The sequence below is a fragment of the Ptychodera flava genome, unplaced genomic scaffold (genome assembly GCF_041260155.1).
Source record: "Ptychodera flava strain L36383 unplaced genomic scaffold, AS_Pfla_20210202 Scaffold_54__1_contigs__length_889265_pilon, whole genome shotgun sequence".
Taxonomy (NCBI): Eukaryota; Metazoa; Hemichordata; class Enteropneusta; family Ptychoderidae; genus Ptychodera; species Ptychodera flava.
In genome coordinates this window covers 497,522-520,346 of record NW_027248376.1, presented here as the reverse complement: position 1 = coordinate 520,346, position 22,825 = coordinate 497,522, and the positions used below count along the sequence as shown (strand labels likewise).

The 22,825-nt window shown below is 38.8% G+C and overlaps 2 protein-coding genes across 5 annotated transcripts in view; both read left to right on the top strand.

Moving 5' to 3' along the window:
• The first annotated feature begins 679 nt into the window (after window positions 1-679).
• On the top strand, window positions 680-1,330 carry LOC139128449 (uncharacterized protein KIAA1958-like). The gene has a single exon (XM_070694221.1). It carries the CDS (start codon window positions 680-682, stop codon window positions 1,328-1,330), a length of 651 nt encoding a protein of 216 aa, XP_070550322.1.
• Window positions 1,331-6,909: 5,579 nt separating this feature from the next.
• Window positions 6,910-22,825, top strand: part of LOC139128460 (neuropilin and tolloid-like protein 1) — a 30,424-nt gene continuing 14,508 nt past the window's right edge. The window contains exons 1-3 of one of the 4 annotated variants that reach the window (XM_070694231.1): window positions 6,973-7,136; window positions 21,374-21,519; window positions 22,569-22,655. The gene's annotated coding sequence lies outside the window, so the exon portion shown is untranslated. Of the gene's footprint in view, window positions 7,137-21,373; window positions 22,656-22,825 lie in introns of all 4 variants that reach the window. The other 3 variants (XM_070694229.1, XM_070694232.1, XM_070694230.1) reach the window with 3 other exon arrangements.

Sequence of the window (22,825 nt, the reverse complement as noted above, 5' to 3'; positions counted from 1 at the left end):
GTTCAAATCGTGTTCCATATCGTTTGCGCATTATTAATGCCAAAATCAAGTATTCACACTTGATTTTAGTTACGGCGCTAGTGACAAAAATGTCCCTTTTGATTTGACCACTTTCTTTTTGAAGAGTGGCATATTTGTCTTGACTTAAATCATTGTCAATTTGAAGAGAGAGGAAAGTTTACTTACAAGAGCTTGGTTTTGTCGTTATTGGTCGTACAGTGTAATCACCTGTTTGTAATTTGGGAGGACAATGAAATAACGCATCTGGCCTTCACTGTTGAAAGCGTGAGGTCTAGCACTATTTTCAATATAGTGAAGCCATGCCAGCACCAGTCTGTAAGTTAAAGAGAATTACATATTTCTTGGTAAAGTGAATCTACTACAATGGTGTTACTCAGTAGCTCCCTGTAAGATCACTTATCATATACCTAGATCCACGTACCCATGTAAACCTATGGGAAGAGGCGCTCTTACAGGTGTGTAATAAGTTGCCGTATCACGACCAGGCACACTTTGTCTGAATATGGTCATTCACGCGCGCAGTTCTGAACTACTTTCAGTGTGGTTGCTATGCGCGTTGCTATTTGTACACTTCCCAACTAGTACTTGTAAACAAATCAGCGCGAGATTCAAAAATTGTCGTCTGCGTTCTTCAGTTCTCATTGCTGATCAAAACACCATGGCACAAGCTGATGAAATAATGCAGTATTTGCAGGAAATTCCCGCAGAAAATCTAAACAGTATCTTGTTCGGTGATATCGATGATGGCTCTGAAACGACAAACACTTGCGCATCCGCCAAAGGAAACGAAGACATGGATTCCGTGAACAATTTCATAAAATCTCAGCGAAAGGTCAGTACCGTACGAACGACCGAGAGAGATGTAAACAAAGTACGACGATTTATCGAGACTCGGTATGATGACCATATTGAGCTGTCTGACATTCCAGCGACTGCCCTGAATGAATACCTAGCAGCGTTTTTCATCAATATGAAGAAAGCCGATGGGAGCGACTACGAGCCTGATTCGATCTCGGCCGTGAATCACAGCATTGAGAGGTATTTTTCGGAAAAGCGATACGGCGTTATTCTAAATGATAAGCAATTCGACCTAGCTAACGAAGCACTGAAGGCAAAGTGGATGCAACTCAAGAAGCTTGGGATGGGCGGAAAGCCTCAAGCATCTGAGGCAATTTCTCCCGAGGAAGGAAACGCTATGTGGAAGTCTGGCGTTCTTGGAAAGAAGGACGGTGAAACTATCATCTTCACGCTGTGGTATTCTTTACGAAGAACTTTGGACTCCGTGGTCGCGACGAACATAAAAAACTGACCTTCGGCGATATAAAACTGCAGAGAGACAACTCCGGACACTTGTTCCTAGAATTTCGCGAGCGTGACACGAAGACTAGAGACGGAAAGTATGGAAGACTGGTCACGACATGCGACATGCGAGTTTTTTTTAAACTGCGACCTGGGAGTTCTTAAACTGCGACATGCGAGTTGCAAAACTAATATGGCGTTTGCATACATGTTATTTCGTTCTCCTCCTAACGATGAATTACAGAGGTAGAAACGAGCTTATTTCTGCATACTTCTACAATGGATACACCCTGGGAGAAATAGCGGCCACGTTAGGACTCCGACATGTATGGAAGACCGGTCACGACCTGCGACATACGACCTGCGTCTTTAACTGTGATCTGCGACCTAACCCTAACCCTAACCCTACCCTAACCCTAACCCTAACCCCTAACGCTAACTAACCCTAAGTTATGCCGTTATAATTTTTCTGTCCCTTGGCCTAACCTCCAGGGTTGAGAGCGAAGTAAGGCTTTTTACGAGAGAAAACCTAACCCTAACCCTAACCCTAACCCTAACCCTAACCCTAACGCCTAACCCTAACCCTAACCGCTGATCGCAGTTTTAAAAACTCGCATGTCGCATGTCGTGACCGGTCTTCCATAGAAAGTATATGGATTGTCGCTCCGTCCCCCCTCGCGTGTTTGAAGCTCCCAGAAGTGACCGTGACCCGATTTAGATCTACCGCGGGTTCATCAGTCGGAGACCCATTGACGCGTGCAACGATGATAGTCCGTTTTACCTTCAACCGATCCCGTCTCATAAGATCAACTCCTTGCTGTGGTTTTATCCGCGACCGATGGGTATAAACAAGCTTGGATCTTTCATGCAACGGACTGAAAAAACCTATGTCATTTGCTGGACGCAAAACAAACCACTCCGTTCGCAAAACAACAGTGCAAACCCTGAGCAAAGCCGGCGTTCTGCCTCAGCAGATCATCAAGATCACTGGCCATAAAAATGTGTCGAGTCTCTAGCATTATGACACCGTCTCCATCGATGACCACCGCCGTATTTCAGGCATTCTGACAGATGTCGCCAATCAGCAGAGGTACAGTTCTGAGCCTGCAACTGTGACAGGCGTGAAGATTGAGTGCCCGGCGAATCCCATCGCAAATTCACCGATCGCAAAAAGACCACTCTTCCCGCTGCAACCGAATACAGAAAACGCGCTCGCCCATGCACATACGATAATGAATAACTGTACATTTAACATCACGCTCGCACCGAAAGTCAAGAGAAGCCGTCCATTTGTCATCGAATCTGACAGTGATAGTCAGTGATTCAGTCTGTTGACTGTTGCATTTGTTTTTCGATTTTTGATGTTTTTGCTTACGTTGCACGTTGACTAAGTCCGTGTCGTTGCGTTCTTGTGTTTCAACTTGAAGTCTATTTCGATTGTACGTTGCCGTGCTCATTCAGTCGTTTCAATCATTAGAAAAGTTTATTAAACATTCGGATTTGTGTAACTTTAACAAAGGTCTCCTTCCCTTTTTTGTTTGTACGTTTGCGAGTGACAGCTGAGATTGAGAATGAGTTTGTTTACATGTAAATATATTACATCATACTTACATCAATGCGCAAAGTGATTTGGCTTGGGCTTTCGCTGGTGGAATGACGATGTCACGTATAATTTCGCCATGAAAATGAAAAAAAAAAACCGCTCAATTTAGCCATGAGAAGGTGAAAAAATATATAATTTTCCTGAATATTCAGTAATAAGGTATATGATAAAACCTTTACGGCCCTGATACGTTTTTTGCGGACCTCGATCGTATGGCGTACGGGCCCTCGCACGCTCGGGCCCTTCCGCCGTACAACCTCGGTCCGCAAAAACCGTATCAGGGCCGTAAAGATTATAAATTTTCATATTGAATCACACTGAGAAACACTTTCAATAGCGGTATGTTCATTGTAGTCTGCAAACGTACTCAGAACTTTCTAAAGTTTAAGGAGGCAGTGTGTTTTGGTGCAAAGGGCAGCAGAGGGCTATGAAAAAACTTTAAGACTGCATATTTGGTAGCGAGCTGATAGCTTCCCGATGTCTTTAAGCAAAGCCTTTGATGTTAGGATATTCTCCAATTCGACTTTAGCTCTACTGTCTGGAAATTAAAATAAGTCACATGCTTATATTTATTTGCTCAATTACACACATCCTGTGAGTATGAAGAGTCAGCAGGCGCCTTTTGTTTGTAATAAATTTAATAAATGTCATCATCACAACTGGTCATGAGACTACGTTACCTGACTAAAATGTAATAATATTAGTTGAATAACTGTCCGACTGTACATGGCTTAATGCAGAACTGTACTGACAATGGACAGTAGTTAAGGCAGCAGAAGATAACACAAAATGATGGGAAATGTTTACAAGTGCATGCATTATGCTGTTAACTCAAACTCATATACTTTTGACGTTATGGATTAGCCAATTCAAGATATAAGTTTATTGCAGAAACTAACTTCATTAAATACATAGCCTATTTCTCTCTTCCCACTTAAGTGGACCATGGGCACAGTCTGTCAACAGTGGGTCTGGATGACTGGGATGTACATTCTGTAAATAACCTATGACAGAACACCACTTTGGCACTGTCACTTCTGCTCTACTGTCCGTAGTTGAAGCAACTGACCAGTGAAAATGATTGATAATAGACTGTTTCTATGCTTTAAGTCAGAGCAGTCTTTCTGGCTACCAAGGGATCCAATTTTTCGACTTACTCCTATAAAAAGTAGATTACATTACACAATATACCAATAGTGAACAGAAAGTTTGTATTTATTTACTAATATCTGAAGATCAGAATATGCAAATAAATTTGACTTGTTGCGAATAGAAGAGAACGTAAACCTGGTAACATTGATGTAATATAATGCTACATATCACGATTTACTAATATTAGACGACTTATTTATTTTTTTTCTGCAGTAATAGGATTAATTATGTTATATGTATATCTTACGTAAACACATACATGTACATATGATATGTTTGCTGATTCACACCGCTCACAAACATGCAATTTAATGAAGCCATAGACTGATCTGACCTTTAGCAACATGCCACACATCAAATAATGATCTGTGTTGGTCATTTGTTCCCTAATAGATTTGGCATTTTGGCGATATCTGTCACTGAAAATAGTTGACACATGACACATTCTTATCCGCAATCTGCTCGTACAATCAATAATTGCCGATGGTTCATATGACAAATAATAACACAAAATCGCATTTTTACAGAATTAAGACAGAAACGTGAAAATATATGAAACCTCCCATTGTCGGATTATATTATACTTTTCTGCCTCTCTTCTTGTACTCTTTGTATCTTGTCAACTATAGTGTACTTGTTTCCTAAACTTGACCGTATCTTTGCATCTTGTTTGAGATTTCCATCATTTCTCCCCTGTTTTGGGAGTTATTTGCAATGGTCTCTTTGACAAAGGTTTTAAACTGAGCGTGCGTTAAGATAATAGCATGCTTGCTTTCACTGCTGTCTTTCAATACACAGAGTCAAGTTAGTAAATGGTGACACCAACCCGTTACGAAGAAACCAAGGGCCTTAGCCTGTAGTTGAATGTGACAACAACTACGACTCCAACTGCAGCCAATACTTTACCATCATATAAGTCACCTGAGCCACTTACAACGACAAGAACGCCCCATTAATCATAATCTTGATTTTGTAATAATCTAGTTTTAAACACAGTCAGTTGCTAAAATTGGTCAATGTCTTTCAGGAAAGGGCACAAAATTGAGACTCATGGGCCGGTGATATCTCTTTTCTCTACATAACTGATAACATATCCAATCTATTATTGTTTCTTGGCCTGTGGTGTGGCTGAGGAACTGGGACGACTAAAACCCGGTGTGCCTTTATTGCTTCATTAAAAAAAAGCCATTTCACTTTTCTCGACGCAAGGAAAAATTATTTCGTAGTCGGGTATTGGCGAACCCATCGGAGAGGAGTCTGCGCAATAAAACACAGTCAAGAAACAAAGACCGGAAAAAAAACAGAACCAAACAAATACAATCTTGGTAAGAACAGAACTAAAGAGAATAAACATCATTATTATATTATCACTCTGCATAAATTGACTGAATAATTATTATAATTATTATTAATAATTATAATCATACATAATCGAAGTTTTGCAAAGGAAATAACCATACATTTTTATAAACATATACCAATGAGATTCCACAGATGGTCAAAATCATCTTCACGATAATTACGTATCGATCTTTCTACACATTTATAATCTTTTATAGTGTCAGCTATGTCGAGGGAGCGTGATGATGAATTATGTATGGTCCGAGAAAATAGCTGTATCAACTGTCAATACTTCAAGACATTCAGGGTCGTTACACAATACCAAATCAAGTTGACGATTATTGCAAGCGTTAACTGTACTGACTTGAAACATATTATATTCATTGAGAATTTCAATAAAAAAGGTTTGTTTTCGATTGCTCAAAGATTAAGGTTAAATATCATATCAACCCTAAGTCTTTTGCTAAGTAATGTCCGCAAATAAGGACTTGGTGAAAGGGTTTACCACTACATTTTTGAACGATTACTGTTACTTACTTGACCAGAGTTTTATTAGATATCACCACTAAGTAGAAGACGGACTCTTGCACAAGGATTTACATAGTGTGATAGTGGCCCAACGTACTTACATGTACTTCGATAGTAGTTCTGTTGGATTGTCGTGCTTTCCAGAATTGCCACTTGGTTAGTCTAAAAGTTTGTATCACTGGAAACTGTTTGCGAGAAAGGTAGCCAAGGGGTAGTGTTTACCATACATTTTACGAAAACATAAAAAGGTGAAAACGCTGGAAAGTGTCCGAGAATAACTTAGTGCATGCCATCCCGTCGACGCCATTGTTTGACCCCAGTACGCTTTAATTTGTTGAACAATGCAGAGTGTCCAGACGTGACATGAAGGACACGTGGGCTTTTTTACTGAAGTGGATGAACCTTTGGTCATGGTGCGACGTGGTTTACCATAAGTAAGTTAACTTGACGAATACCGGAATGTTGCAGTCAGCCACTCAAAAGTAATGCTTCATAGTCATTATTATTCACAATTGTTTGTCTTCTTAATATAGTAATTAAATAGGCTAAGGGCTTAAATATCTGAAGTCATGCATAAAAGATAAAACTGAAAAATCCATAAGTTGCTTGATTCTCTTGCTGCTTCTATATCGCCCGAGCAACTATCTTTTGAAAAGTTAGAGGCACATAAACCTCTGTTTGCATGACAACGTCAGAAGGGCAGTGCAATTCGTGTAGAAGGTATGCTTGAGATTAAATGCGAATATTTCTGTCTCACAATATAGCAGTTGAATCGTGTACAAGTGAATGCTCATAATAAAACTATCGTGATTTACAATATGGTTATTTACATACATAGTTTACATACATATGTATATTCATGCACACCGATTAGCCCCACCTACAATTCCCTGAATTGACGTCATGGATTTACAGAGAAAGTCGTAAATTCCCTACTGTCAATTCTATGAAAAAGCGTAGGCTACATTCAGGAACTACGACAATCTGTGTTGGTTTGATACGAATTTCCGTTTGCTTTTTGAAAGAGTATTTCAGAAGAATAAAACTTAAAAAGACCAACTTCACAGATTTGTTGATCACAAGGAATATCAGCCGACTATTTAGATTTAAGCTCAACACCTGAACGCAGTCCTGGTAGAAGTTATAAATAAATGCAAAGCGCATATTATGTTTCACAGAGTATCACGCAAAGGTAAAGTAATCGCATTTATTGACATTTCTCTGACTATGCAATTTAAATATGTGTTTGTAGTTATTTACTTAAAACTATTGATTGATGTACTGTATTAATCGTTATGAATTGCATAAACAACACACATGAAACAGAATTCCACGTCATTCCGTTTCCGCAGCGTCATCGGGTCTCTATAAACAATTTGCTGGAATTGATGGCCGATGGCTTACGTGAAGTGTCTCCCAAGTTTTAAGCCGTCTGATTGGTCCTTTTTCAGTTTTAAACATACAACCAGGCAATAAGCCTTGGATTTAGAAAACTTACGTTGCTCTAAATGATGACAATTTACAAACCAAACATACCTCTCCGAGCCATTCCATACTGCCTGACAATTCACACAATGACAACCGTTTAGGCTTTGTTATGTGACATGATCGTGTTTGCTTTTCTTGGCATCTCTATTCCAATATGCATAAATTAACCTTGTTGCTTTCGTTTAACTTGCATGCCACTGGCCGTTTTCTATTTTTTTCCTAATATTAGCAGTAAGCTAACTAAAGTGTCTGCTCACCACTGGCACTGATCGCAATCGTTTTATAGTGATTTAAGAAGACACATCATTGGACCAAATGCCTGATATATGTTCAGTATATTTACGTTTATCATACATGCTATGCCTGTATTGCCGTTCTTCTTTTGTTCAGACAGTATTGATATGAACCCATATTTTAACTAGTAAAAATATGAATTATATTTTAACTGTGTCCGAACTACTTTCAGCGACACGTACGCGTGACCTTCTCTGATATGCATGACCTTCGTCGGTATATGTACATATAAAACAGCTAAGCGAATAAGACAAACGACAATCCGAAACGTCATTGTGATTATGGTCAAAATTATGTTGTTTGCAGTCACTTTAAGAGCATTGCACTTAGGCACAAGTAAAGTTGTCCCAAAAATATACGAACAAACGCATATGTATCATTTGCCGACACCTGTCATCGTCTACAGCCTGTCCCGCAGCGGTGCAGTGTTTTCGTATCGTCTACGCTGCTGAAGATTACATGTAATGCGGCTAGTTTTCAATCGGGTTCGAACTCACAACATACGGCATCAGTCGCCTAGCGGAGAAACAACAGATAGAACCGCTCGGTTAAATGCCAACTCTCAAAAAGAGTGGTTCAATAGCCAGCTAAGTTGTTACAGTTTTCTGACTGAGACCGCTCCACACGTTGTAGAGTTCGTGAAGCACTCACGCACGTACGCTCACTATCACACATCGCACACATAAACTTTATCGAAGCGAAACAATGAATACATCGCTGTAACTGCGCGATAAGATATCAGTTGACAGTGAATCATGATAGAACCGCTTTACGACAAGTTTCCTGTTGTTGAGCTTAAGTATCTGGGCGGTGAATTACTTCGTTTACAGCCGTAAATGAGCCACAAAAATCCAACCGCATCGAAAATACTCGTGACAGACAAGGTTGAAGGTGCACATAATGTTTCCAATTTGTACCTATCACTATCAGTAAGATTCACTGGTCATGATCGTGTCTGGTGGCATCGATGCGGTTCGGGTTTCAGATACAATGTAAAATCTAGGGAAAAGTCAAACTTTCGCTTAGGTTGTTGTGTTTAGTTCTAGTAGACGTATATCATTTAGGACATAAATTTGTGTCCTAAACCCCAGCGTCGCTCACGTTGATTGGTAGGTCTTATGTCCCTATGTCCCATTTGCGTTCATTCATTGGCTGCCTTTATGTCCTCAAGTCTCATTAATATTTACTGTTCCGAATGCAACTCATTCATTGGCCGCCATATGTTCTTGTCCTTGCCTCACTTTCGGGTGTTCCTTGTCTCGTTCTGCCATGTGCTCATTACTGTAACGCATCTGCGAGCCTAGGCAATCATTACCAGACAGCTAGAGCGTAGTCGCAAGGTTTGTGAAGACAATTTGTCTTTGTGAAGACAAATTTGTCTTCAAAGACAAATTTGTCTTCACAAACATTGCGACTACGCTCTACCTGTCTGGTAATGTTTGCCTAGGCTCGCAGATGCGTTACAGGTTACAGTAATGAGCACATGGCAGAGCGAGACAAGTAACACTCGAAAGTGAGGCAGGGACAAGAACATAAGGCAGCCAATGAATGAGCTGGATTCGGAACAGTAAATATTAATGAGACTTGAGGACATATAGGTAGCCAATGAATGAACGCAGATGGGACACAGGGACATAAAACCTACCAATCAACGTGAGCGACGCTGGGGTTTAGGACACAAATTTACGTCCTGAATGATATACGTCTAATAGTCCTGTATCAAAATGACCTACATTACACGTCCTACACACATGTACTGCATGCTCTGATTGGTTAATCCGCTTCTCTAAGGTCCACTTTCGGAACAGTCATTGGAGGGACCTCATGTGTTAGGTCTCATTATTATGTATTATTCAATTTACACCTTCCTGATTGGTTAATGTATAGTTCCGGTCCTCCAGTGTTCACTGCCTCATTATGCAATGTCCCATGTACTTTTGGATGATGCCTGAACGTGGTCGCAGCTCGATCCCAATGTATAAAGAAAGGTACTCATGCCGAGTATTTGTCAAAATATCGAGTTAGATATGACCTTTTTCGAGAATTCCTTCACTTTTCATGGCATTCTATGTGATACTGTGAATTATACGTGAATGAAATATTTCCAGGAGAAAATTTGGCCTCTAGCCTGCGGTATGTTGAAAAGAGTTACTGACGCCTGAAACCGTTACGCAATCTTTGTTACGTAGTGCAGAGTACTGTATATTTCCCATAATTCATTGCGATTTATATCCTCGGAGATACCTGAGTGAAGTCTACTATGTGTCCCATGTGAAGACAAATTCGCAGACTATTTATCAAAATTTTGGAAACGCACTTTTATGCACTCCATTCTTCTCAATTCTCATTTTAAATCATTTGGACAATTATGCATAATTGAGAGAGGAGATAGCATTTTTGTGAAATTTGCCAGAGATTATGTCCTCAGCCATACAGAATAATGTGATGGAAAGTAGGAAGACTAGTTGCACCAGTTTTATGAAACAAAAAAAATATTGAATTTTTGCAATGGAAGGGACAAAAGAAATTTGCATGCTAAGTTTTCTCAGAGAATGACCCCTTCAGTTCGTCATAACTTGCTGCCTAAAAAGTATGGCATTTGTAGTACCTGTAGAATGTGACTTTTATGGTTGTTAGGTGGTTATTTTCAAACTTTCACTGAATATCTAAACGCACTTTTACTAGATATTATTTAAAAATTATTCTGATGCTGCACACTTGTGCTTACATGCAGAACTGAAAAACTTTTTAGAAAAGTAACCTCCAAGGATACAAATCAAAGAGTATTGTGGGTAATTTATTATACTGTGTAATGCCTTTCACTGTACTGTTTTTGTTTGCAAAGACACGTCGGGTTTGTTTATCACTAGGAGAAAAGCGACTTTAATGTGTTGCTGCATTGATTGCGTACAGATATATGCACTGTTTATTTTTTATGAGTAAAAATAAAGAGAACTGCGTAAAATACGCAGGACTTTTGCGCTAACGGAAACACTGACTTGAAGATAAGTTGGTGGATTTAGATTTAATGCAATATCCTTGGTTGTAAAATATACTTTAATTTATATCGTTTTTGACATCACCACTTTGATTCTAAACTCGATCTCGTACAAATAAAGAAACGATTTTAAAAAGAGAAAAATAGTTGCTTTGCTATTCAATTTACACTCATTGATATTATACATGTTCGCCTATGAAGACATTACCTATATTAGTTATTTCCAGATGCTTATCTTTGTGTGATTTTGGGGACAACGGTGTTCTCAACTTTTGGGAGTCGGTAGATGCATGCGCAAGAGACCTTAAACGGCACAATAATTGTTATGGCCATGTCATCGAAATGTACAAAATCAAAATCCTCTCGGAGTAGTAATTTCAAATTTCTATAATTTCAATGTGTCATACTTGATATCTAGCTGAAAGCAGCTGCATTTTACATTTTCAATAGTGTTTCAACTTGTACATTCTGTCCAACAAAAGAGTCCAATATTATTTGCAATGATTGAATGGAGCAAATACCCTCTGCAGCTTTGTGTTCTCTTCAATTGCATATGTCAGTGTTTTATTTCAATAGTCAATAATTTTTCAGTATAGTATTTTTCAATGTTTAATCCTTATTTCTGTGTAACTTTAAATACTAAAATCATTCTGTAATGTAAATTGTTTCCAACCACGAAATTTGATGTATAGTACTATACGAAGTAGAAATTTAAAAGATATATATATAGATATATAGATAGATAGATAGATAGATATATATATATATATATATATATATAGATAGATAGATAGATAGATAGATAGATAGATAGATAGATAGATAGATAGATAGATAGATAGATAGATAGATAGATAGATAGATAGATAGATAGATAGATAGATAGACAGACAGACAGACAGACAGACAGACAGACAGATAGATAGATAGATAGATAGATAGATAGATAGATAGATAGATAGATAGATAGATAGATAGATAGATAGATAGATAGATAGATAGATAGATAGATAGATAGATAGATACATTGAGTAATTTTTAACGAAATTGGCATCGGCACTCAGGTCTTAAAAGTTTGTAATTTTAGGACCATGCAAATCAGTGAATACACTACAGTATAAACGGATATAATCTTATACCATGTTGAATAATCTGTAGAGAGTGTTTGTGGATTCTTGCAGGTTTGCCAAATGGCTCTGATAAATTTCATTAGGGGAAGGCTCCATTAACTTAGGAATACCCGACTTCCCTAGAGGATCAATTTCACAGACCTGCCTTTCCTACAATGGCACTACAAGAGTACCAGCTGGATTGGATAAACATAACAATGGAACATTCACACCTTGGGGATTAAAAGTCTTCTGTTTGTCACCCGAGTTGCTCAGGCAAGGACTCGGGTTTCAGGTACCATGCAAGTTAATGCAGTAGTCCCCTAATGTCTTGATCAAGCCAATTTTGCATTTCTCCAAGAGTTTGCGAGAAAGATATTCATACAAGTCTGTCCAAAGATCAGTATATGTAGGTTACGACCGGTACGACTGACCCACAAGAATCTATGACGGCTGGCTCCAGCTGCAGTCAGTTGACTGCGAACAACTGTTCTCACAGGGTCACAATTTTCGATCTTTGGAACATGGTAGACGGCTTACTGAATTATATAATGAACCCCATGTGTTTCCCTTGAAGCTCTATTGTTTCCTTTTATCATTTACTGGCCTCACTGTTGTCGATGCGGCCAATGCCCCCGTCAAATCAAAATGAAAATGAAAAGCGTAAACTTTGTACGTAACCAACAATTGGAATAAAACGAGCAAGCATGCTTGTAATGCATAAAGGGACAGGGATAAGCAATAACATGGAAATTGAACGCATTAAGGTTTGTCTGGTATTTGTCGTTGTAACTTTCGGCTGATCTCTGAACATCACGAATAACCTATTACTTCAGCAGCAGCCAGGAAGCACGTGGGGCATTGCATAATGAGGCAGTGAACACTGGAGGACCGGACCTACACATTAACCAATGATGGAGCTGTAAAGTGAATAATATGTAGTAATGAGACCTAACGCATTAGGTAACACCAATCAGCGTAGCTCAAATCAGTTCGTGTACACTCTAAAATAGGAGACATTTGCTGAAGTCATGACCTTTTGTATTGGCCAATGGCAGAAGGGAATTTCTCATGAATATTTAAATTTGTAAAAGCGGAAGTGAACGTACGATTTTGCGGGAACGAACCCATTGGCAACTTTCGGCGGGTTTTTTAACCGCAGTTGACAGATATTCGGTGTCTTTCGAATGAAAATATCTCCAAAATGGTCTACACTTTAAAATGGCAGCTTTGGAGGGTAGTACGTGCGAGATTTTTCTCGTAACATCAATTTGAAGCTAGTCATTGAAATACGCAAATCGCCATCACACTTTCCCGCGATTTTAACGTTGACAGTCGACTAATTTTTGCGGGCGTTTTACGATCGTAGTTCTAGCTTACTTAGTTATTTCTTATATCATTCGTAGGGGCAGAAAACCAGCTAACACATGGGTCCCACGGATAGGTGCGCAACGGTGCGCGGTTTTGAAAACAGGAAGCATTGTTGACCGCAGGTCGCCTGACTAGTAATGCAGCCGTAAGCCCTGCGTACAGGTCTGTTTTCCCGGCGTTATATCGAACTGTGGACGAAGACATGAAATGACTGGCCATCCGATGGTTACATCAATTGTGCGTCCTCAGCTAAAAACGTCTAGAAGACCATATGAAAGTGTCTTCTGTCCATGGCATGAACTTTACGATGTTTAAGTTCTATGATTCTGTTGCTGCGACTCTGTTGTTTTCCTCGATAGGCGGAAGCGAGCAGTCGCGATATGCGCATGTGTCAGACCACAGACGTACGTCTCAACGTTGGCGGCGGTGTTCCGCATGACGTTATCGACACAGTGATTGGTTCATTTTAGTCACATGGGCGTTTCTGGGATATATTTTGAATGTCTCCTATTTTAGAGTGTACACGAACTGCAAATGGACCTTAGATATTAAGAAAAATGAGGGCAACTCCACACATCGGCTGTACCAAGATTGTTTAGTATTAAGATACGGTGAATAAAAGGATCATTGCATTTATTTTGTGTGGAATACATGGCGAGACACTGGTGAATCGTTAGTGTTTTGACCCTAGTCATGTGATCTGGGTCCCCGGTAAACCGGTTTGTTGATTGAGTGATTCGTCTTTACGGGTTTCGGAACCAAAATGGGGTTCCTTCAACAGTCGCTCTCTTGTTTTGTATCCCCTCCGCTTGGTTGTGTAATGAAGTCATCTTCGTCCTCGAGGACGAGAAGACAGATTCGTTATTGAGAGAGTTAGCCACTATTGACTGACTCTATAGTGAGCGATCCGGTGTGTGGTGTCATTTATTATAATTAACATGACCCGGCATCGACCGGAGTTTCTGGACGCTTATAAGGATTTTGTTTAGGGCATATTTTGAGCGTTGCTAGTTTTCGTTATGTTAACAGTAAATGTTGTACTAATCTGTCAACGATAAGTTTGTTCTAGGCATTTAAATCGATTATCCGAACTTTTAGTTCTGTGTCAATTTTTCGTGGACTTTGTAAAAGAATTTCTGGTTGATATGGTGCCTGCTTTCCAGTGTTTGAAAAGCATATTGTGAAGGGCTGTTTCGAGAAATAAATCTTGTTTCTCTGTGTTAAGCCATTCCAAGGTTTGATGGTTTCGTTAATAATATTTGCTGTAAACAGTCTTTCAAATCGGTTTTGTCTGAGGAGAATATTGGTTTATTTAATTCATGCCGCCAACTTTGATTACTTATATGGCAGCTCTCTCAGATTTTGATTTCTTTGCCAGATGATGTTTCCTGTATTGCTCAGTAATCTTTTCAGTTTGGTTGATTGTAGTACCAATTTGATGACATATTGCATCTTGGTTTTATACGATAAAGTGGCATAAAGTGGAGACCAAAAAAAATCTGTTTCCCATTGTTAAAACCGCTATCGTTACACCTTTTAACTGTTTGAGCGATATGGGCAAAGTGTGTTTTAATTAACTCATCGAACTTTCCGGTTGTTGTTTCGGATATCTACGGAATGTTTACTCCTTCACATGCTGGTCAAAGTTATATAATGAGCTATGATTTTATAAGAAGGATTTGTTTTAGATGCTTATTTTATAGACCATGAGGAGTGTCGTTAGGAAACGACTCGAGGGTGATCCCAGAAGTAAGCTCAGCTGCAGTGATATTCAGTTCACTCTCCTGTGTTAATAGAGTCCTCCCTTATGTGCTCAGTTTAAGCGAGCAGGCCGTAGATACGGAGACATCGCTATCTGTGCTCGTCTCAGACTGGTTTGATGAGACTTTGAGCTTGTTCTATTTGTAGCAAGGCAGGATGTGATTACTGTTTGAGTATATTTACATTACGTCAACGTCAAAGTGGACCGTTATCTGATAGGTTAATTGGTTTCAGGCACTAAACTTTGATGAAGTTTATTTTGTCCAAATGGTTTCCGTGTAAGAGCCATGGTTAAAATATATCTATATTTTTAGACAAAGATAATGGTTGAAATGATCCATGTTTTGCTGGTTTTTAACAATGGGGAAACTGATTTTTGATTTTTTTTGTCTCTATCTTATGCCACTTTATCGTATAAAACCAAGATGCAATCTGTCATCGAATTGGTACTACAATCAACCAAACTGAAAAGATGCTGAGCAATACAGAAACATCATCTGGCAAAGAAAATCAAAAACTGAGAGAGCTGCCATTTAAGTAATCAAAGTTGGCGGCATGAATTAAATAAACCAATACTCTCCTCAGACCAAACCGATTTCAAAGACCGTTTACAGCAAATATTATTAACAAAACCATGAAACCTTGGAATGGCTAAACATAGAGAATCAAGATTTATTTATCGAAACAGCCCTTCACAATTTGCTTTTGAAAACACTGGAAAGCAGGCACCAATATCAACCAGAAATCTATTACAAATTCCACGAAAACTTGACACAAAACTATTTAAATGCCTAAAACAAACTTATCGTTGACAGATTAGTACAACATTTACAGTTAACATAACGAGCACTAGCAACGCTCAAAATATGCCCTAAAACAAAAATCCTTATAAGCGTCCAGAAACTCCGGTTGATACCGGGTCATGTTAATTATAATATGACACCACACACCGGATCGCTCACTATAGAGTCAGTCAATAGTGGCTAACTCACTCAATAACGAATCTGGCTTCTCGTCCTCGAGGACGAAGATGACTTCATTACACAACCAAGCGGAGGGGATACAAAACAAGAGAGCGACTGATGAAAGAACCCTATTTTGGTTCCGAAACACCGTAAAGACGAATCACTCAATCAACAAACCGGTTTACCGGGGACCCAGATCACATGACTAGGGTCAAAACACTATCGATTCACCGGTGTCTCGCCATGTATTCCACACAAAATAAATGCAATGATCCTTTTATTCACCATATCGTAATACTAAACAATCTTGGTAGAGCCGATGTGTGGAGTTGCCCTCATTTTCCTTAATATCTGCACTTTTACAGTTTGTATTCTATCCCTGACTTAGCAATGTTTGCATTCTATCCCTGACTTAGCAATTAGTTTCATTTTTGTAATAAAATTTCGTTTTAGACGGAAACTGTTGAGTTCACCCTTTTGTTCGTTTTTTTGCACATAACAAAATTGGGGGCTTGTGCGGGATCCGAATATTTTGAGCCTTTTGACAACATTTTGCCAGCCTTTTCCAAATTACTGCATACTGTGAACTCAGCGAAATTTAATCATGGCGGAATTAAACCAGAGGAAATGGATGATTTTTATCAGGACACATTTGATTCCCAAAGAAAAGACGACCTCATAGCACTGGCCAATTTCCTTAAGGTAGCAGTCAAAAGATTTATGCGCAAGAGGGAAAATACAGTACCATATTGTAAAACATTAAGTTTATTTAGGCCAATTTTAGATTATGAGCCCGAGTCTAGCTTTAAACTCAGAAAGTTATAAATACGGTAAATTTGGAACTTAAGAAAATGGAGTTAGAAATGGAAGAAAGACAAAGGGAGAAAATAAAGACGGAAAAGAAAATGAACGACTGTCACAATTAGCAAGACGTTGACTACAGTTAGAAATGAGACGTTTAGAGCTTGGACAGTCAGGAAATTCTTCCCTTCAGAGCATTTTGACATCACTAAGCATTTCAGGTTAGTTCCCCCTTTCCAAGAAAAGGATGTTGATAGATATTTTCTTCATTTTGAGAGAATTTCTCAGAGTCTGAATTGGCCGAAGGAGTCCTGGTCTATGCTTTTGCAAAGTACTTTGGTGGGTAAAGCCAGATAAATTTATATTCAGTTGTCAGTAGAGCAGGCTTCAAATTATGATTCAGTGAAGGAATTAATTCTAAAGGGCTATGAGTTGTTGCCTGAAGCTTACCGGCAAAAATTTAGGGATTGTGAGAAGGCGAATGATCAAACGTATGTTGAATTTGCTCGAACAAAAGAATAACTGTTTGATCGTTGGTGTTCGTCTGAAAAGGTCTGTCAAAGTCACAAGAAATTACGTCAAGTTTGTAATTGAAGAATTCAAAAGGTGCATTCGGAGTGACATCAAGACGTTTATCAATGAATAAAAGGCAGATTCATTGGAGGTTGCAGCACGTTTAGCCGTTGATTATTCATTAACCCATGAATCTTCATTCCACAGCACACCTTCCCAGTCTTTTTCATACTGAAACAATGCAGGGAAATTTAACTCCTCCTTTTTATCCAAAAATTTCTCAAGGGAGAGTAGGAAATCAAGTGACAACAGTTCACAAAATTCAAGTAACACTTCCACATCATCAGATCCCAAGTCTCAATCTCCTTCTGACAAACAGTTTGGTACACGTTCTTGTACTTATTGTAAGAAAGATGGCCATTTTGTGTCAAATTGTTTCAAATTGGAAAGAAAACATGAAGGTCAAGGTGGTCAAAGTGGATCTAAGCCTACCGGCTTTATTTCTTCATCAACTCAATTACAGTCTAATAATGTGTGCAACACATCTTTTTAGGTCAAACCCCTCTTATGCCCAATTAATGAGGTCAACGTCAATGCTTCTCAAGATACATGTAGCATTATGGGTATTTTTGAACCATTTATTCATGATGGTTTTGTATCACTTTCTGTGATTGTTCGTCCGCTACCCCTGTCAAAATTTTAAGAGATACTGAGGCTTCCTATTCTCTTTTGTTGGCAGATACCCTGCCGTTTTCTGAAAAGTCATTTTCAGGTTCTAAAGTTCTTATTAAGGGGGTAGATTGTAATGACTACATTTCTGTTCCTCTCCATAATGTCTAATTGTGTTCGGACTTTGTTTCTGGACCTGTGACTAAGGTATTAAGCTGTTTTGCCTTTTGAAGGGATTCATCTTCTTCTTGGAAACGACCTTACTGGGGACAAGGTCATTACAAATCCACTTGTGACTGATAATCCTAGTTTAGATCAGAAACCAGAGCCAATAGAGGAAGAAATTCCGGGCCGCTTCCCTTCAAGTGCTATTACTCGAGCCATGTCAAAGAAAACTTCTGAGAATCAAAATATTCTCAAAAATGATGTCACAGATGTTTACTTAAATGACACCATTCTTACTCAGGTGTTTGACACGGATCATTCCGTTATCCCTTGTGGATTTGAAACTTCCAGTAAAACCTCTGCTGACCAAGGTCAGACATTTTCTAGATCAAATCTCATTGTAGTACAACACAAAGACCCAGATATTTTGTGTTTGTTTGATAGGGTAGATGATGAAGGTGAAACTTCAGATAGCTCTGTTACCTCTTATACATAATCTGGTATTCTCATGCGTGGATGGAGACCTCAAGATGTCATGGTTGATGACAATTGGGCTTTAAAACATCAAAGTTTGGTTCCAAGGCCCTATCGTGCTGAAATATTGCGCCTGGCCCATGAAAGCCCCTCGGTTGGTTATTTAGGAGTCAGAAAAACTTATCATTAACTTCTTAGTCATTTTTATTGGCCTAATCTCAAGCAGGATTTACGGCACATTTCTGTAAAACTTGTCACACATGTCTTGTATTTTCAATAAGTAATGGATTAGCTGGGCATTAAACAGTATAGGTCATCCGCCTATCATCCAGAAAGTCAGGGTGCTCTCGAGTAATTTCATCAAACTTTGAGAAATATGATTAAGACCTACTCTTTTGACACAGAGAAGCAGTGGGATGAAGGAATTCATTTTCTGTTTATTGCTGTTAGAGAGTCAATTCACGCGTCTCTTGGTTTCAGCCCATTTAAGCTTGTATTTGGACATACAGTCCGTGGCCCACTTAAGCTCTTCAAAGAGAAATTCCTATCAGGCAATAATGATTGTCTGAATATTTTACAATATATTTAAGATTTTCGTACAAAACTCTCTAAGGCATGTGAATTAGCCAGAGAAAATCTTGAGTCATTTCAGCAGTCAATGAAAATCAACTACGATAAAAACACCTCAAAACGGAACTTTGAACCAGGTCAAAAAGTTTTTGTTCTACTTCTGGTTCCTGGCAAACAACTCCATGCTCGTTACTTTGGGCCATATCTAATCGATAAGAAATTGAGCGATTTAAATTACATAATAAAAACACCTGACAGGCAAAAACAAAAACAACTATGTCACATAAATATTCTTAAGCCATAATCGGATAGGAATAATCCTACTTAAACACAGCCTGTCAGTGCAGTCAGTTCAAAACATTATGACTTGAATTGACTTGAATGAAAATACTCTTAATTCAAAGCTGGGCTCGGTCAAACTTCAGAACTCAGAAATCCTGGAGAATCTTGAGTCTGCAAAGTTGGCACACCTCCAGCCGTCACAACAAGAACAGGTGAAAGAACTGCTCCTCTAATGTAAGTACCTGTTTCAAGATATTCCAACGAGAACAAACGTCATTTATAACGACGTTGATGTTGGGGACTAAGCCTGTAAAACAACATCCATACAGACTGAATCCAACGTAAGTGAAATATCTCCGGGAAGAAGTCAAATATCTGCTGGACAATGACTTTATTGAACCCAGTAGAAGTAACTGGAGTTTGCCGTGCACACTTGTGCCAAAATCAGATCACAGTTATCGTATGTGCATGGACTACAGGAAAGTGAACACTTTAACAAAGACAGACACTTTTCTAATCCCGAGGATTAATTATTGCATCGACTGAGTGAGAAAAGCCAAGTATGTGACGAAATTTGACCTACTGAATTGATTTTGGCAAGTCTCTCTGACGGATCTTGCTCGTGAAATATCTACCCTTTGTTACTCCAGACGGATTGTTCCAGTACAAGGTGATGTTATTCGGAATGAAGAACTTTCCCGCGACATTCCGACGGCTGATCAACGATGTCATATCCGGGCTAGACGGATGTGAAGTGTACGTCGACGACATTGTCCTGTATAGTGAAACCTGGGAGGAACACATCAAGCTCGTGCTTAAGTTCTTTGAAAGACTGAGCAAAGCAATGTTGACTGCCAAACTGAGTTTGGTTGGGCGAGAGTGACTTATGTTGGATATACTGTAGGACAGGGTGAGGTAAAATCTGTTGATGCCAAAATCAGTGCCATTTCAAATTTTCCCATACCAAATTGCGATAGACAACTGATGCGCTTTCTCAGTCTGGCTGGTTACTACAGAAAATTATGTCAAGATTTATCTACGATTGCTGAGCCTTTGACTAACTTGCTTAAAAAGAAAGTAAAGTTTGTTGGTCAGAGCAATGCCAACAGGCATTTGATACACTTAAAGCCATACTTCAAAGTGCTTCAGTCTTGTGTGCACCAGATTTCAATTTGCCATTCAAATTAGCTGTAGATGCTGATGATACGGCTTTGGTGCTGTTTTATTGCAAGAGGATAGTCATGGGATAGATCATCCTGTTTGCTATTTTTTCACTCAAATTTTACATATCCCAGAGAAACTACTCTACAATTGAAAAAGAGTGTTTATCTTTGATATTGGCTTTACAGCATTTTGAAGTTTATGTCACTTCTTCAAATCAGGCAATAGTGGTTTACATTGATCACAACCCTCTTGTTTTTCTGCAGAAATTTAAAGGCAAAAATCAGAGATTGCTAAGATGGAGTTTAATGTTACAGGAGTTTAATCTTGACATTAGACATATCAAATTTAGGCAGAGACAATTAATTGCAGACTGTCTCTCTCGTATTTAGAGTTTATTGTTGTTAACACTTTTAAGATTACATTTGTAAAAGAAAGATTTTTCTTTGAAAAATTTTCTTTTTTGAAGAGGGGGTGCGTTATGTAGGTCATTTTCCCCCACACTCATCATGACCTGAGTTCAATTAGTCTAGAACATTCTCAAGGTCACTGCCCTTAATGACCTCACAACCTTGAATTCGATTAGTCGTGTTTGGAATGTTCTGGAAATTTAGTTAGCTGTGTAAGAGAGATAATTTTGGAACAGTAATTAGCATGTCAATAAAAGTTCTAGATTGTTCTTATATGCCCTTATGTAAGCACATGTGTATAAAAAGGGATGTGCACAGCTTCCAGTCAGACTTTTGGGATTGTGTCTCTTGTGTGTTACTTCAAGTCTTTGGAAACTCCAGCAGTAGTCATTCTCAAGACTTTTCAAGACCTTCACTGCCAACGCTGGATTTATACTGTGGACTTTGTGCAACTTCAAGCCTGCAAGCCAAAGGACTGTTCATTCATCCGACAGACTGTTACAACTCTGAGACTGAAGCTTTGCCGTCCCAGCTGAGATAAGTAGTCTGTACACTTTTAAAGCTTGTACTCTATTCCGGACTTAGCCATTAGTTTTATTTTCGTAATAAACTTTGTTTAAACGTAAACTGCTGAGTTCACCCTTTTGTTCGTTTTCTCTGCACGTAACACCCTGACTTAGCAATAAGTTTTATTTTCGTAATAAATTTTGTTTTAAGTGGAAACTGTTGAGTTCACCCTTTTTTCGTTATCTGCGCGTAACACAACTAGCAAACGGAAGTATCAAACAAACATAGATTTTCGTAATTCCTTGAAGTCGCCTATGCTTTTTCATAGAATTGACAGTAGGGAATTTACGACTTCCTCTGTAAATCCATGACATCAATTCAGGGAATTTTAGGTTGGGCTTATCGGTGTGCACGTATATACATAGTAGTAAACTATGTATGTAAATAACCATATTGTAAATCACGATAGTTTTATTATGAGCATTCACTTGTACACGATTCAACTGCTATATTGTGAGACAGAAAAATTCGCATTTAATCTCAAGCATACCTTCTACACGAATTGCACTGCCCTTTGAACGTTCTCATGCAATCAGAGGTTTGTATGTGCCTCCAACTTTTCAAAAGATAGTTGCTCGGGCGATGTAAAGCAGCAAGGGAAACAAGCAACTTATGGATTTTTCAGTTTTATCTTTTATGTATGACTTCAGATATTTAAGCCTGTAGCCTATTTAATTACTATATTAAGAAGACAAACAATTGTGAATAATAATGACTATGAAGCATTACTTTTGAGTGGCTGACTGCAACATTCCGGTATTCGTCAAGTTAACTTACTTATGGTAACGCACGTCGCACCATGACCAAAGGTTTATCCACTTCAATAAAATAGCCAACATCCCCTTCATGTCACGTCTGGACACTCTGCATTGCTCAACTACTTAAGGCGTATTGGGGTCACACAATGGCGTTGACCGGTCGACATGCAGCAAGTTATTCTGGGACACTTTCCAGCGTTTTCACCTTTTTATGTTATCGTAAAATGTATGGTAAATACCACCCCTTCGGTAACTTTCTCTCAAACAGTTCCCGGTGATACAAACTATAATACCAACCAACTGTTCAAGAGTCCGTCTTCTAGTTAGTGGTGATATTCAATTAAGTCCTGGTCAAGTAAGTAACAGTAATCGTTCTAATTTTGCATCTCCATTACCAAATAAGTCGTAGCAGTGTGCAAAACTGAACGACGTGAATTTCCATTTCAGTGAACACAACTTTGACGTAGTTGTACTTACGGAGACGTGGCTACGAAATGATATAATTGACGCAGATATAATTGATCA